Source organism: Haliaeetus albicilla, chromosome 16 (genome assembly GCF_947461875.1).
Source record: "Haliaeetus albicilla chromosome 16, bHalAlb1.1, whole genome shotgun sequence".
In the NCBI taxonomy this organism is placed as follows: Eukaryota; Metazoa; Chordata; class Aves; order Accipitriformes; family Accipitridae; genus Haliaeetus; species Haliaeetus albicilla.
In genome coordinates, this window is record NC_091498.1 from 22161774 (window position 1) to 22178430 (window position 16657).

General features: G+C 40.2%; 1 protein-coding gene across 14 annotated transcripts in view; it reads left to right on the top strand.

The window, feature by feature from the left end:
- The window catches only part of MICAL2 (microtubule associated monooxygenase, calponin and LIM domain containing 2), a 134740-nt gene that overhangs the window by 69157 nt on the left and 48926 nt on the right, over window positions 1–16657 (top strand). For 5 of the 14 annotated variants that reach the window (XM_069803890.1, XM_069803891.1, XM_069803892.1 and 2 more), the window contains 3 exons: window positions 8903–9089; window positions 10140–10228; window positions 10566–10665. In XM_069803890.1, the coding sequence (XP_069659991.1) occupies window positions 8903–9089; window positions 10140–10228; window positions 10566–10665 (376 nt within the window). Of the gene's footprint in view, window positions 1–6856; window positions 6965–7401; window positions 7498–8902; window positions 9090–10139; window positions 10229–10565; window positions 15170–16657 lie in introns of those variants that run through there. The other 9 variants (XM_069803885.1, XM_069803889.1, XM_069803896.1 and 6 more) reach the window with 8 other exon arrangements.

A 16657-nucleotide genomic window follows, 5' to 3' on the forward strand; every position in this document is an offset into this window, starting at 1 on the left:
TAAGTAATGGTTTCCAAAATATTGGGGCCTGCTGCTCATTTGGTTTGGAGAGCTATCGTGACACTGAAAAAAGAATTAAAAAAAAACCAAACTATGTGAACAACCCTTTAGAATGTGAGAACTAGGCTCTTAATCATATGGAAAATCTGTGAGCGATAATTCTACTGGGATTTTAAAATTTTTTGTTAGAGAACATTTGGCCTGAGCGATCATTTTTGGATGTTTTCATTCAACTGCATTTAGTTTAAAGTGCACTCACAGCCTTTTATTAGTTTGCCATTGTATTTAAATGGTGTAGCAATAGTTTGTTGTGACTTGATTTCACTCAGGCTGAGTTTACTTCAGTTGAAAAATGCTCTTTCCAGAAGTAATGGCAGAATGCAGCACAACTGAGGCAAGAAAAATCTTGTTCTGTCACCAGCACAGTAAATATGTGTTCATTTCATTTGGTAAATATTTGTCTGGTTAGGTAGGACTACATGTATTCTTTGGCAGATCTACACGTATGAACATCTTGATGCCTAGTATACTGCTCCATAGGATTGTACAGGCCCAGGTCCTCTTGTACACTGTATGCATTACATATTTCTAAATATGGTGCATTTGGCATGGCATATTTGAGAATTTTTAAATAGCAGGTCTGATAATGAACAGGCAAACTTTTATTTTCCTCCCCTTCGAGGCAGATGTGGTAATAGAAACCTGAAATGCTGCAGCCCAAGTGATGATGCTGAAGCCCAAGTGATGATGGATTGCTGTAGATATTTCAGTGGGAAAGGTAGCAAGTGGATTTAAAAAAAAAAAGGGGGGGGGGGGGCGCGCAAAAACCCCCTTTGAGTTTCCTTTCCAGGGTTGCCAGTGGGTACAAGTGACGTTGTCGGTACTGCCCTTGCTGTGGGGGTAACTAAGAGGGAGTGGAGGGGTTAGACAGGGTCAGTCAGCCGTGGTGTCTGTGCAAGGCTGTTGTGCAGAAGGGGAGGGTACCGGTCCCCCATGCCCACTGTTGGCACAGTAAGGGGTGATGGAAGGTCACCATGGAAATGGAGATTCAGGTGAGGCTTGAGGATGGGCATAGGGCACCCTTGACTAGTAGAGCAGGGTGCTGGGGGAGCACGGACGCCTTTTGGAGCAGGTTATGCCAATGTGCCCTTACTTTACGTAAGTAAAATGGATCCTGCCCTGGGGACAGGGGATGGATAAAATGGCCCTTTGGACCTATGTCCAGGACTGTTACTTGCGTTGGTGATGTGCTGGTGAGGTGTTAATGGATGTGTAAGACTTTTGTTCTCCACACTATTCGTGTGCTGTGAGGTCAATTCAGTCCTGTGATACCCCTGTTACTTTAGCTTTACCTCTCTTTGGCAACTTAAGTTCTGTTCATCTTGAAGTTACACAGGCCATGTTTTGGCTTATCTTTTGTTACTTCTCAAGCAAAATTTTTCCAGAAGCAGATTTCCTACTGCAGTTTTTACTGTAAGAGTATGAAACCTTGGGGGAACACCTGCTGCAGCCTTGATTTCATAAAAAGCAGTATGTCCGTGCCCTTCCATGGTTAAATTGTTGTCCCCTTGTTTTATCTTTTAAGATTGCACACTTTTGCAAGCATGAAAATTTTATCGTACTCCATAAAACACTGGCTAAATGTGCACCACTATATAAATAAAATTTGATAGTATTTCAGGTGCACAGTGCACATTTTCAAGTACTGTTCATGATAATTTAACAATATGTTTGGACCTCTGCTGTGAATATGTACTGGTAATTGCTTGTGTCTGTGTTACCTTGAAGGTGGGGTTATAAGACTCAGAATTTGTATTTCTGGTCTCTGTTCTGAGAGATATCGCTAGGTAAGTTTAGACTTCAGTATGAAAAAGGGCTTCAGGATTGGTAAGGCAACAGAAAGAGCTCCCTGATGTTGCTCTCAGTGTTTCTGCTTTTTCCCAGCAGAAGAACAAAAGATAATAGAAGTCTTTTGAGTTTTGTAAGACTTCATGAGATACGACCTATAAATATTAGCACCCTACCATCCTGTACTGTCATTTTAATTTCAAGTGAGTACTGAGATTATCAGACATGACATTCCCTTACATCTGTTGAATTTTCATTGGAACAGTATTAGTTATGGTGGCTAAGAAATCATACTGTCTTATTACAGAAACCTGTTATTAAGCCTCAGTCCTGAAAAGAGCACTTGAAAGGAAGGCTTTGGAAGCATATTGTTTCTTCTAAAAACATATAGTCATTACAACTTATTAAGAATTAACTTCTAAATGACACTATATGCAAGTTGCCAGTAATCATCAAAACAACCTTCTAGCTTTAATCAGCTGTCAAATTTCACATAGGTAGAATTATGAATTTGCAAATATTATATTACAGGCTGGGCTTTGGTTATTCTTGTTTTCTGTTTAAAGTTGGATTGACCTTCAGAAAACTGTGTTCATCTGAGCTTTGCATGAGTGAATCCACACAATACGTCATAAGAACTATGAAGATGTTGCAATCAGTAGACTTTACTGCCTCCAGAGTTTGGACCAACTACTTCCCTTCAGTGACGTGACTCTAATTACCAGCAGTAAGCAGAGCTGGGGTGTTTCCTACATGCAGTAACTTATTACTTAAATGTTGTTTATCTCAGAGGTAAAATATATGTAGCAGGTGGTACCAAAAGTAAATAAATTACCCACAGAGCAAAATAAGACTGGGAAAATCATAAAGGATATGAAACAACAAAGGGGAAGCATTGTATGCTTTTGGAGGCAGAGAGTATATTTCCTTTGTTTTATGAAAACACTACTGAGGCTTACTTGTTGGTTGGCTGTGGTGCTATAAATAATAGCACAGGGAAATACAGAAGGTAGCTTTCTCTTCCCATGTTAATAACCACCTCGATCAACTTGCTGAAAAGCTTTGGCAACATGTCATTGACGGGTCAATATTCTTAGTAAGTCACAAACACCTGGGGGATTTTTGAGTGTTGTCTTGGTTGTTTCCTGAAATTCACCATGTGAGGTAACTCTTTAAGATTCCTTTCCAACAAAGGATTTAAAGCTACTGGTATAAACTTGCCTAAATTGTGAGTAGTAGCCTGTTACATATTGATGGTGGCCCCAGCACGACAAAATTGCATGCATGTGTGGGACTTCACGTACACCAGTAGCCTCAAGGGTAGTAAGTGCATGAGCAAAATATAAAACCTATTATGTGTATACTGAGTTTCTAAGGTACATGAGCAGCATCAGGCAAGCAGAGATCTGTGCGCTGTAGATCAAAGCTAAGCCATGTAAGAGCTGCCAGGTTCTCTAAAGGAATGTGTGTAGATTTGGGGTCAGACCCTCTCTCCTGCAACTGGAGTTTATTACGCTTACTCGATTAAATGGGTGAGGATGTTATGGAAGTCCTTGTCCACAAGCAGGTGAGGTTTAGAGAAGGCACAGGGGGTTGCTTGGCAGTTGTGCTGTTGTCATATGAGGGCAGAAGTCATGAGCCTTGCAGGGCAGCGCTGCCTTTGCATGCCCCATCCCTCCTGTTCTCCGTGGGTTTCTGATGGTGGCAGGTGCTCTTGGGCCTGCCCTGGTGGATTCTCGTCCTGCCCTGATATTTCTATTTTGTGATTGAATGGCATTTGAATAGAATAGAATATTTTCAGTTGAAAGGGACCTACAATGACCATCTAGTCCAACTGCCTGACCAGTTCAGGACTGACCAAAAGTTAAAGCATGTTATTAAGGGCGTTGTCCAAATGCCCCTTAAACACTGACAGGCCTGGGGCATCGACCACCTCTCTAGGAAGCCTGTCCCAGGGTCTGACCACCCTCTCGGTAAAGAAATGCTTCCTAATGGCCAGCGTAAACCTCCCCTGGCGCAGCTTTGAACGACTCCCATGCGTCCTATCCCCAGATACCAGGGAGAAGAGCTCAGCACCTCCCTCTCCCCTTCACCTCCTGACGAAGCTGTAGAGAGCAACGAGGTCGCCCCTCAGCCTCCTCTTCTCCAAACCAGACAACCCCAAAGCCCTCAGCCGCTCCTCACAGGACATGCCTTCCAGCCCTGTCACCACCTTTGTTGCCCTCCTCTGGACGCATTCAAGGACCTTCACGTCCTGCTGAAATTGTGGGGCCCAGAACTGCACGCAGTGCTCAAGCGGAGGCTGCACCAGCACTAAATACGGGGGGATGGTCCCCTCTTTTGACCGGCTGTGTTTGATGCCCCAGGTTGCCCTCTCGGCTGCCGGGGCACGCGCTGCTGACTCCTGTTGAGCCTCCGTCAACCAGCACACCCAGACCTCTTTCTGCAGGGCTGCTCTCCAGCCACTCCTCTCCCAATTTACACTTGTGCCCAGCATTACTCCATCCTAGGTGCAGGATCTGGCATTTGGACTTGTTAAATTTCATCCCCTTAATCACTGCCCAATGCTCCAGTCTATCTAGATGCCTCTGCAAGGCATCTGAAAGGTGCAGTACCGAGGCCACAGCAAACTGATCTCCTCTTGACTACCCACATATCCAACTCAGGAAGGAGAGTGAGTAGAGATCTTCCTACAGTAATATGTCCTTATTTAAACAGTTTCTCTAAAATGAGATCTAATTAGTCCTCAAGTCCACTTGCTTCCTGCCTTCGCTGCTGGTGAGTAGCAACAATGCTTGTGTTGGTGGTTGTTGATTAGGAGACCAGAGCAGTCAACAATCTTTTGGTTGCTAGATTAAATTGAAATCCCATTTGCTTTTACGTGGAATGTGAGTTCCCGTTCATTACAGGAACATTTCCTTTTAACAGCATTTTTTAAAGCACATACAAAGGTGCAATTTTCTTGTTTTGACTGCTTTAATGTTGACATAGATTGTTCCAATGGGTGGAGAACAGAAATCAACCAACCTGATGAATTTCAAGGTGTAGTTCAGGCTCAAGGATACTTTTCCTGAAATTCAACTACTTGCACTTTAAGCATAGCCTTATTAACTGATTGCTCCAGCATTTAACTAGTTCAGGGTAAACTTTCTGCTTCAGCTGACTTTGAATGCTTTCTTTTACCTAGGAGCTCATGGGTAATAAGTTGTATTTGGCCTAAAAGTTGCTCAGCATATTCAGAGGTGCAGAATTTGGGGAGGAAAATTTTGTCTTCTGTGATCTTAAACAATACAAAGGAATGTAGTTTTGCTGTAGTAGCAAGTAATCTCACTTCTTGTATTGGTTTATAATTTAATGTACCACTTAGGACAGCATTGTAGTATGTAACTAACAGTTTACTTTGCTGTTGCTACCCCACAAGTTGTGCAGATATTGAATAATATTTAAAAATATTTTTATATTAAACAAAACCAAACAGTACAGAAATTTGTCCCTTGAATGGCCTTTGTCATCTTGACATACATATTTTATATCTGCCTGGATATTAAGTTAATTATGGGATAACTCTCAAAAGATAAGGGGAGCTATAAGGGCACCTGTAAGGGGCTGGACATGTTCCCTTGAAATTTTTTTTTTATTAGCAAGAATATTTTTATCCATCATAATTTTTGAAAACACACCCACAATGGATTAAAGTTCTTTTTAAACTTGGCAGAAAATGCTTTAAAATTATCTTAAAGTATCATGAATACCATTGCAATTATGTTTTTCTCCTTTCTTCATGGTAACTTTGATATTTTAAAACCTTTCAATTAGCAAGAGTTAGTGTCGTGGCAGTAGAAAAACCATTTTACTGAGAAGTGTGGGAGTTAAAATTTGGGCTCTGTGGGAGGCAAATAGAGCATAAGATATGAAATCATGGATCCTTTTGGGGGAGAAAAAAAAAATGTCCTGACTTCAGAAAAAGAGTATCAGATCCCTGGCTGTACCAGGATGGCCTTTGCTGCCTTTGCTACCAGAGAGGCCGTGGGATCTTATATTGACTATAAAACTAAAATCAAAATCACTACAGAAAATTTGGTTTAGGGTAGAAAATATTTCTGTATATCTATGAAGTCTTCACAGTCTTTTTTCCAGGAACAGAGAACTAGAGTACCTGCCTATCTGCCTGCCACACACACGCACACACACCTTTTTTCTTTTCCAGTCCCCAGGCATGTGTTTTGGCAAGGAAGCCTGGACCGTGTGGTCAGTGGTCTGGCTATGGTGCGTTTGGAGCCACAGCCTAAGGAACTGCAGTCTCCTTGCAGGCCTGTCTATTTGATAAATTTGGTTAGAAACAGCCTAACATTCATGGCTGCAATAGTGTGATGAAGCAGATTAAAGGAGATGTCCTCCTTTCATGAGCGTAGTTTCTCCAGTTTTCCATGGTGTTAAGGTGAGTCACTGGGGAGAGGGAGAATGGTTACTCTGTGAGCATCGACAAAACGTTTCTGTGCGGGACTTCTAGTACGTTTTCGTAGAATGTTTCCTGAAATGCCAGTTTGGTCTGTTAATGTGAAGTTTAGTCCCCACTCCGATTCTGAAATATAACAACGAAGTCCCAAGAAGTCAAAGTGAATAACAGGGTTGGTTTTTTTTTTTAATCTGTCAGAATGGTCCAACCCTGATAGCCAGGCAGTAGTTCCCAGCTCAGCCTTTCGTGGGCACAGTGGGAGGCCTTGTGCTGTGGGAGCAGCATTTGCTCCCAGCAGCTATTTCTCCGTCATCCGCAGGGAGAAGTGTGTGGGCTGCACGGAAGCCTTCTGTGGCCACCAGCTGGACCATGCTGATCATGCATGAACGTGCTTGTGCTCTGCTAGACATTGCCTTTGCTCTTTCTCCTAGCCTCTCTTTATTGTTGTTTGCATGTTTTCAGATCATTCTTGTCCTTTTCTCCTTAAGTTCTTTTTCAAGAATAACTAAAGCTCTTCCTTCTATTCTTCATCTTCTCCCCTTTTCTGGTTAGATGACTGTAGGAAAGGTCTCAAGTGCAGTTGGAGCTGTGGCTGAAGTTCTTGTCAATCTGTATGTGAATGATCACAGACCCAAGCCACAGCTTCCCCCCCTTGAACTGGTAAGACTAAACCCACAAAGAAACAATAACTTGACTGAAAAGAGTGGTGTTTCCAAAATGTCATCCTGACTTAAGACCCTGGTTGTGGAGCGCTTTAAGCATTATGAAAGGTCTTAGTCTAACGCTTTCTAAGGAACCAAGTGCATATTGGCAAAATATGCTGATGTGTGGATGTGTTGGAAATGTTGCTCACTATGTCTTCTATTTATATTTTTATTACTTGTCTGTATGAATTAAAACTTCAGGAGGCTTTTATTAAATGTAATTACTGGTACAATTACTAACAGAAGATGATTATTAATCAGGGTGGCTTCTAAAGAAAGTTTTTTACAGTACATGTTGATGCAGTTATTTTTAACACACAAATGCTGAATCACCGTGCCTCATTTTGAAGAGAGCTGTTTTTAAACTCTGACACTGTTCTGTGTTGAATTCAGAAGCGGTCTCTGGAGAGAGCTACAGGTTCTTGCCCCATTCCTCATTCGCCATCTCCTGCCTCCACTGCTCAAAGCTGTCAGGTATTGGGAAGCAAAGTAAGGTGTTGTGCTGTGGTGATGACACTTATTATTAGCCAGCACTAAACCCAATTGCTTCCACTTCATTGTAACTCTCTGTTCTATTAACATCGTATTTTTAAAAATGCATTTGTATATTTTTTCCATTTGCATGGTTGTTCATTTGGAAAGTTTCATGTTCTGAAATGATCCATCACAGCAAAATGGATTACTAATGGCAGATTTGGAATAGGATTTTCAACATTTAAGCACAAGACAATGTGACAATGACAATAGTGACTTGCACTTGGCCTTGGAACAATTTCTCAATGTTTTCTTTTGCTGGCAAATGAAAGATGAGTTGTGTGGACTGATGTGCTGATGTCTGAATGTGCCTGGACTCTGCCAAGCCTGCGCCTCCTCTGTCCCATGTGTGGGACCTCTCCTGTGGCAGTGGGCATGGTGGAAGGGGAGGGAGATGGTGATGGCTGTGGTAGATACAGGATGCTCCTCTGTACTGACCTATAACTAAGCATAATACAATAATGCAAAGTAACATCCTCATACCTGCCTCTAATAAGAAAAGGGAAGCCCAGCGGCATCTAATCCATTTATAATTTATTCTTCTGTACCTTTTGCATGTATATCCAGAGAGGATGAGATCTGTGGCAATTAAAGAATGTCAATTGCCAGCCCAAATTCAACAAAAACTTTCAAAATAGTTTCAAGTTGTTAATATGGATCATATTTTAAAGTCCAATGAGTTAAAAATATTCTGAATGTCTGTGGTGGGAATTTAATTGATATTTAAAACAAGCCAAGTCCCAGCTTGGGCTGTCGTCTCAGGAGGAACATGGCTGAGAGGGGAAGCCTGTCTGCGGCGATGTAAATGGTAATTCAGACACCAGCATCGAAGACTGTCAGTTTTTCTTCCTGGGCCTTAAGGCACGAGCCTAAGTTTCCCTCTGGAGTGTGTATGAGCTGAGTATTCAGGGTGTCTGTGTTCTTAGCTCCAAATGTGTGTCTTGTTCGAGGCTGGCGAGGTCTGCCTTCGCCCTCCTCCGAGGAACTGATGCGCAGAGCCGTGAGACGCGAGTGCCTGAGCCCGCGCGGTGCAGGGCGATGAATGAGCGCTCGGAGCTGATGCTGCCCTTGTGCCCGAGTAAACGCAAAATGTCCGTGAACTCCCGGAGGGAAGCTGGATGCAAGTCCAGCTGAAAACTCACCCTTAAAGTCCTTGTGAGGTCTGATTTATGAATTGCTGCATAAACCTACAGAATTGCAGCGAATGAGTAATAAAAAAAGCTGACTGATGCTTATCTTAATTGTATGTGGAGCGTGCTGTGCAAAACTTTGAGCAGCTAAAGCAGCTGCCCACTTAACAATTTATATCTGGGTATAGTGCAATGTTTTTATATGCATTTCTATTTTTATCTTTTAACAGGGATCTCTGCGAAAAGAATTTCCTCAGTCTATCGGGGGGAGTGACATTTGTTATTTCTGCAAAAAACGGGTATATGTTATGGAGCGGCTGAGCGCAGAAGGCCACTTCTTTCATAGGGAGTGCTTCAAGTGTGAAATATGCTCTACAACGCTCCGTTTAGGAATTTATGCCTTTGATGTTGAAGAAGGTAATAGGAGCTATTTAAGAATATTTTAAAATGTCTGAGTATTGATGCTTTTAATGGAACTAGGGAAAAAGACCTGGCCAAGCAGCTCGGTCAGGAGGAGGTCTGCCAAGTATGTTGTTTGCGTCCATGCTGATCTTTGAGTCTTGTACTGGCAGTTCTAGTCTTTCAAAAGAATCCAGTTATGACAGACCTGAGCTTTAAATGAAGAAATCCTCAGTGGAAAATAACTTATGTGACCAAAATGCAGTTTGTCCAATCACAGGTCAAAGCAGGGAGGAAAAAAGGTGATTTTTCTCCAATAGTACAGAATTATTCTCATCTCTCATTTGTAACTGGCCATTAAATAATGTGATCTGTAAGGATAAGCCGTGATAGTGGCAGATTTACATGGATGGGGGGAATATAGGTTATTTCTTTCAAGATGTTATGGCTCAGGAGTTGAAAGCAGTAGTACTGGCCAAGCAGCAATGTAATTTATTCCAGTCTGCTTTAGAGCGGGGGGGGTGAGATCTTGGGCACTCAATCCCGCTTACAGCCTGCAGTTTGGAGATGGGGAATTATTTTTTGCCTTTTTTTTTTTTTTTTAAGTTTAGAAGGAAATTATTAAACTGAATTGAAATTCCCTTGCTGCTTCCACGTGATTTGAGTAGATCGGAGTATTAACCTGATCTCCTTCTACAAAAGGATTAAAGACTCAAGGCCAAAGGTAGTTCTTTTGCAGTCCAGAGAATCTTCTACAAAGACTTTTTTGAACTGATTATTTGACTTTTTGCTGCTTGATGTCTTGCGTTGGTTTCTGCTATTTATTAATCTTAAACCTGTGTGGCAGGTAAATGAACTTGCCTTGTTTAACAGATGTGCAAATCTGTGTACTGTAAAAGAAACCCATTCAGAGCGGTGAGCCTATTCAGAGTCAGTGGCATGTTTCCCATTCCTTTTGCTGCCCAACCATTAATTATCCCGATTTCATCTTTTTATAGACACAACAGTGGGTTTTCAGTCTGTATACATATAGATAAAATAGCATATCATTTATTTTTTCTTTTGTAGGTAAATTTTACTGTAAACCTCATTTTACGCACTGCAAAATCAGTACTAAACACAGAAAGAGAAGAGCAACGTTACAAACCCAAGGAAAGGTACGTATTGGTTATATTACTAATGCAGGAAATGTTGAGGCAGCTTTATCTGGAGCAGGGCGCAATACTTGTGTATGTATGTGTGTGAAGATGTTTTCTACCTGATGTCCAGAAGTAGTAAAATCAATACTAAAATATAACTTCCCGGTTCTGTTAGTTTGGCATATTTATAGTCTGGTTCTCAATGGAATTTAGCTTTTCCTATACAAAGTAAAGTTGAACTTAAGAGCAATTGGAAGTGAAAATATATATGAAGACTTGAAAACAGTAACGGAAACTGGGCTTTTCCATATTTTAGAAGTATCTTTAACTTTTTTTTTTTAATGCTTTATATAAGGAGGCAACAGAAGCATGGAAGAAAGAGGAACCCAAACCCACAGAGACCACCACAGAAAGCACTTTGTCTACTGCTAGCAGTCCAGAGGACAGGTCCCCAGGTATCCTGACTTCCTTCTTTAGGGGCGCGCTAAGCTGGCCCCTTCGGGTGACAAGGGATCTGCTTGACATTCCCAGACGCCTGTCTAACTGGATGCATGGTTTTCTGCACGCTACCAATCTTCATTTCAGGGACAATGCATATAACTATACCTACTTGTATGAACTCTTGAGCCTTGGTGTGCCATTCCTCTGTGCTCTTCTAGAGGTACTTGCTCATATGTACCGGGAAGCAGAGCTATCACTTGAAAATGTGCTTGAATGGGTGAAAAAATTCTATAGGGTTTAAATTCTTCTGTGTGTCTTGCTCAGTTGTGCCTTTCAGATTTTCAAAATTAACAGCCTCATTATTTTCTTGATGGTTTTTGTTTGGTTGCTTTTTTACTTTTCATGCAACTTAATGTGTGACTTAAATGAATGGTGGATTCCTTCTGCTATAAACGAGGTGCAATCAAAATTTTCGATAAAATGTACTGTATGTTAGAGCATGAAGGGCAGTGTCCAGACACATTTCCAGAACACGGAGACAAATGAAGGATGTTTCGTAGATTGTTTTGGTTTGTTTTTTTTCTTCCCCATTTTATCCTTTAATCAGACTGTTGGGAGGGTGGTACATTTTAAAACCATCCTTCCTGCCCCACCCCACCCCCTTTTTTCTTTTTTTTCATTAAACCAAGAAAAAAATGTGTGTTCTTTCAGATATTTGAGGAATATTTATGACAAATGACTGGGTTTTGAAACCTGAATATGGCGCATATCTTTTTTTTTTTTTTTTCCCCTTGCTTTCATCTTTGCTCTGGGTTATGAGATTTATAACTTGCATGAATATGTTTAAAAAAAAAAAAATCATGTAATTAACTCACATTGCTCCTAGTCATGCCTTTTACATTTCTTATATGTGATAGATACCCTTTGCTGATAGTGGGTATAATCTGTACTACTAATTTATTTAAAGCTTTGAAATAAATTTGAAGAGCAAATCTTAGTGGAGTAAAGGCTTGATTGAAACTGTAAGTCAAAGGAACTGGTAGTGTAATGAGACCTGACTCATTCCTCAAGGTGAGGCTTCCTCATTAGGTGGCTGATTCGAGGAATATCAATTTATGGAGCGCTCATCTGTAACTGAAATCACTGCTGTTGTGCCTCTGGGTAGGCACTACTCCTATAGTTTTTTGGAATTTTTTAAAAACACAAGATTAGAACAAACAACAAAAACCTACAAATGTATTCTAAGGAGATTACTTCTTAGTTGGGTATTTCATTTCGATGTGTAAAGCTGATGGCAGAAAGGTGAAATTCTATTATTTGGAGCAGCTGTTAAGTAGATTTCTTTCAGATGTCTCTCAACAAGGTCTACCTTAATCAGAAGGTGTCAGGACAGGTTAGATAAGCTATTTAGTAGCTTAATAGCAAGGAGACACCAACATCCCAAATTCTGACTACTTTCCACCTAGTTAGCCAGTGAGGTAAGCATGCTCCCTGCCTCTCAAATACTTAAATGTTTAAATTCAGAAGTTAACCAGGAAATAGGTAAATACATAGACATGGTAATATACATCACCTAAAATTGAAAGCATCTGTAGCATTTATTTCTAGCCAAAAGAACATGGTGGCTTAAATAATAGGAAATAATGTCACATTCACTTAGTGCTAAAGTTGAGGATCATCTTCCAGTGGTCTTAAATGACTGTGCTGCTTATGGGCTAGCAGTTTTTGATTTATTTTTTTTAACGTAATGTGGAAAAAGATGATTTGAGTTGTTTTGTTTCTTAGGTATTAAAAGGAAATGTGTCTTCTGTTTAAAATAAATGACAAACTGGATTTTTCTTCTAGATAGTTTGACTTTCTTTAAACTACGAGGATAAAGCTTTTCACATTTTAGAGTGATTATGTATTTTGGGAAAAAATGGTGAGCACATGCACATAACTTGAAAAAGTGCTTGAAAATAGTTGTTTAGGTATAAGGTAGCATTTGTTAGAAATAAATTGCCATTAATGCTCAAACATGTATTCAGCAAAACTTTGCTAGAATATTGACTGGACACAGCAACAATTATAGTAACATGGTGGGCATCTGTATGTGTGTAAAGAAATGTATCTGTAACTTTTTTATGGCCCTTAAAAAAATGCTTTGGAACACTGTATACTTTTTAATTATTTGCTAATGATAGTAATTGTTTCATCCAAAAAAAGGAAAAAATCTGCAGTGCATTTTGCCATGTTACTCCTGCAACACACTAAACTGCTAAGTTCTACGGTTTTAAAATTTGGGCTTGCCATTAATTTTGATTTCAGTTTGTCAACAGCACAGTCTTTAGGAACACTTTTTCCTGAAATTTTCTCCTGCTGTTTACTACAGGAAATTTTCTCCTTTTCAGCAGAGTGAGAATAATGGTAAACTTGCAGAAAATGGTGATATAGTAAGATACTTGGAAATCTTTGTCCAATGAATTTAAAGCAAAAGAATCTTACTAGTAGAAAGTTTAAAAATAAGTTAAAAAAATAATTAAAAATATAGTATTGGCTTTATATAGATATGTAGAAGGGAATAAAATCCCTACATTCCCACAACAGAATTCAGGAACTTGCATAATGAAAACGTTTTCCTGAGGAATCTTAATTACACTGCCTATTCCACTGGGATTTTGCAGGTGATTTTGTTGGGCAGGTTTTTTTTATTGGTATCAATCCAATTGATACTTTTTTTTAATCTCTTCATATTAATATTCCACTAGTAAGATTCATACCTATTTGTCCTTGTTTAATGAACAAAGGCAGTTTCATTTTGGCCAATTCTTCTTTGTGCCTACGTAATCTTTCTGATGCTTTCCTATATAACCAAGTTAAGTTCTGTGTTTTTTTTTTCCTGCTGTCTTCTCTGTCAATCTCCCTCGTTGCTTTTAGTCCAATTCATCATTCCGGTGCTGCACCCGCTCACTGGCTGAAGCCTTTCTGCTCTCAGGTGATTTTTTTTCTGCTTGCCAGTTCCAAAATTGTGTGACTAACACTGTTGTTTGACAGCATTTCATTGCGTGGTTTTTTTAAGACTTTTGGAGCAAACTGTGTGTGTCTGGTATATTAATGGATGTGCGCTTTGGCATGATCATTTAACCTGTTGCTGAGTTCACGGTTCTAGAAAAGGTAACGTCTGCGCTCTCTGTAGAGAATGTTTTTCTCTCTGTGTCTGTGCATGAACACTTCCCTGTGCCTTTAAGGTAAGTTAGGCAAGTAAATTGTTTCTTGAAAGAACTAGTTAAAGCCTTACTTCTTTCAAAATATTGAAGGGAAGATTTAAAATAAGGTCAGGACAAGATTAACCAGCTGATTCTCCTGGTTAGCATGAGCACCTGTTTCCATTGAGCTCGAATATGCAAGGAGCAAGCAACGTTTGAGCACTGTGGTGCTTCCTAAGCACTTCTTTGCTTTCATACTGGAAAAGTATGATATAAAAGGATTCTGTTGAAAAAGTAGCCAAAGTGATGCAAATTCCAGTCTTCTACCCCAAGTACCATAGTAGGCAGGCCTAACAGCAGTACACGTGCATGCTATTTTTAGTCTGTAATATCAAAATGCCAGGTTTATATAACCAGAGTGTTTTGAATTGTTTTGTTAACGAATTAACTAGGCCCCATTTGCCATTCTGATGAATGGATTCGTCTTGCTGCATGAGACGTTGCCACTACTCTCCGTGACAAATTTGTATGTGTATTTTACATAAGTTCCAGTGTGTGTAATCACGTGTTGATAATCTAGAAGGGGAAATGAATCCAAACAAGAATCAAGGGCTCAGTCTGACAAGCAAGTGCTCTAAGGTTTTGGTCGACATGGTCATGACCTAGCCTTCCCTGCTGGGGATCCCTTTCAAAGGGAACGGCCTTTGGGAATTGATCTAAGCACCAATTTTCAGGAGGGGCCGAACACCCTCTGCCACTTGCGCCGTTTCGCACGCCTCGGCGAGGAATGCGGAAGGGCTGCAACGTCGGAGCCCCACGCTCCTTATCTTGCTGACCTGTATGTTTGCGTGACTAAAGCAATATTATTAATTTGTGTGGGTGTCCTAAAATGGCTTGATGGCTTTGAAAGTCCCCACACTGTGCCCACGCAGAAACCTCTCTGTATTTTAAGCATCACTTCCTGCACAAATGGTTAGGACGTGACTTGCTGTGTATTTCAGGGCTACGGTGTTTTGTTACAAAGCTCAGCATGCTTTGAGATGAAGGCCGTGACGTGAAGGTCTGCCATTTCAAACCACTTCCCATTGCTGTGTTTTTTACCCTCTGTTGCAGAGTCTTCCTAGCTCTTCCTGGCCAGTGAGGATTCTGTCCTTCTCCTAAATCTTCTGTCTTCATTTTACTTTATAATCTTAACTGAATATTTTTATTAAATAGTTTTTAATGCTGTATTTAAATTTTCACATGGAAATTCTGTATTTTGCACACAGTGAAAATTGTTTTAGCTTTATTTATGATACCTGCTGTAAACAAAAATAAATGTAGTTCTTTTTAAGTCTCCTTGTTTCATCTCTTCCTTTAAAAAATATTTCCTGAGGACAGAGACTTAATAGTGACTTCACACTCGTTTGCAAATTCCTCTTCTGGTGGATGCTGTTGTGTTATCTTTGTTGTGGCCTGACCCAAAGGCCGGAGAGTTTCACTGTGGTGGTGTAATCGCATGTGTGTCCCTTCTGAAAGGGATATACGTCGGGGTCCTTGAGAAGTTATCCCATCTGCTGCAGATCAGGAGGTGCCTGGTGTTGGGATTTATCCTTCCTGGGAATGCTAAATCGGTGTTGGTGAGCATGGGGGTTGCTTGTATTGCATACACAAATGGCACTTCTCTTCGACTTCTGTTACCTTTCCCTATGTTTTTATTTTACATATAACAAATGTCGTTAAGGTCATGCTAAGTTAATGTGTTTGGGAGTTTATATCGTGTACAGGAAAAGCAGGCAACAACTGTGGGTAAAGCTTTACCTTTGCTACTGGCTCTGGAGTGCTATTTGCAAGCTCCCTCTATCTTCTGGACCGCTGGAAGCTATAGCTAATGGTGATCTATTATCTGTTAAAAGGGGCCTTGTTTTATTTATTTATTTAGCCTTCTTTTGCTCTGCCATGGCTTTTTTTATTTTTCATTTTTGTTTTTAAAGCTGGTGTTGTGGTTCTTTTTAAACAGCAGGTTTTCCAAAAGAGCTTTCCTAAGTAGTCCTCCCCTTCATCTTCTTTGTTTTGCTTGCTCTGCAATTCTTAAGCTATAATCTCTTCCTTTGTATTTCAAGAAAAAAAACAAATCCCAGAAAGAATAGTCCCAATAATTTAATGGAGACATCGTGTGATGTATTTTTTTTTTAAAGTTAATTCAAACTGAGCCTCACTAGGGTTCTTTGAATGACAGAAATGAATTTTTTGAAAGTGTTGCAAAACACAATGTTGCTAAAGAACACCGAATGTTATTCCCAATGAACTATTCCATCATCCCTGCCAAAGAAAAAGCACCATACATACATACTACAAAAACGGTAGGAAGTTTGCTGTCCAAGGGGGCGATGATTTACGTAATGAAAATATAGGGCAACAAATACCATTTAAGACAATACTTGGCACTTCCTTAATTTCAATGGACAAAGCAATTTGGGTAGAACTAAATTTACTCTTTGCACAATTTACAGTTTTGGAGCAGGCTCATTTCTGCCATCTTTACTTGATCATTTTAGGCAGAGGCAGTGGCATGGAAACATCAGAAGAGGTTTTTGTGTCTGCAGAAGGTGATGATTTGTTTGGCACTAAAGCTTTGAGAGGCGTCAGATGTTCATGCTTTCTCATAAAGTTTCACTTATTCCTGCTAAAATATCAGTACAATAACTTGGAATTGGGGTAATCTTAGAGTCTAGGTTTGTTGTAATTGTGTTTCTCGTGGTGGCGCAGAAGTCAAATCACTAGCAAATCCTATCACTAGAGGGACATACCTAGCAGTAAACAGTCCATACCCTGGAATGTT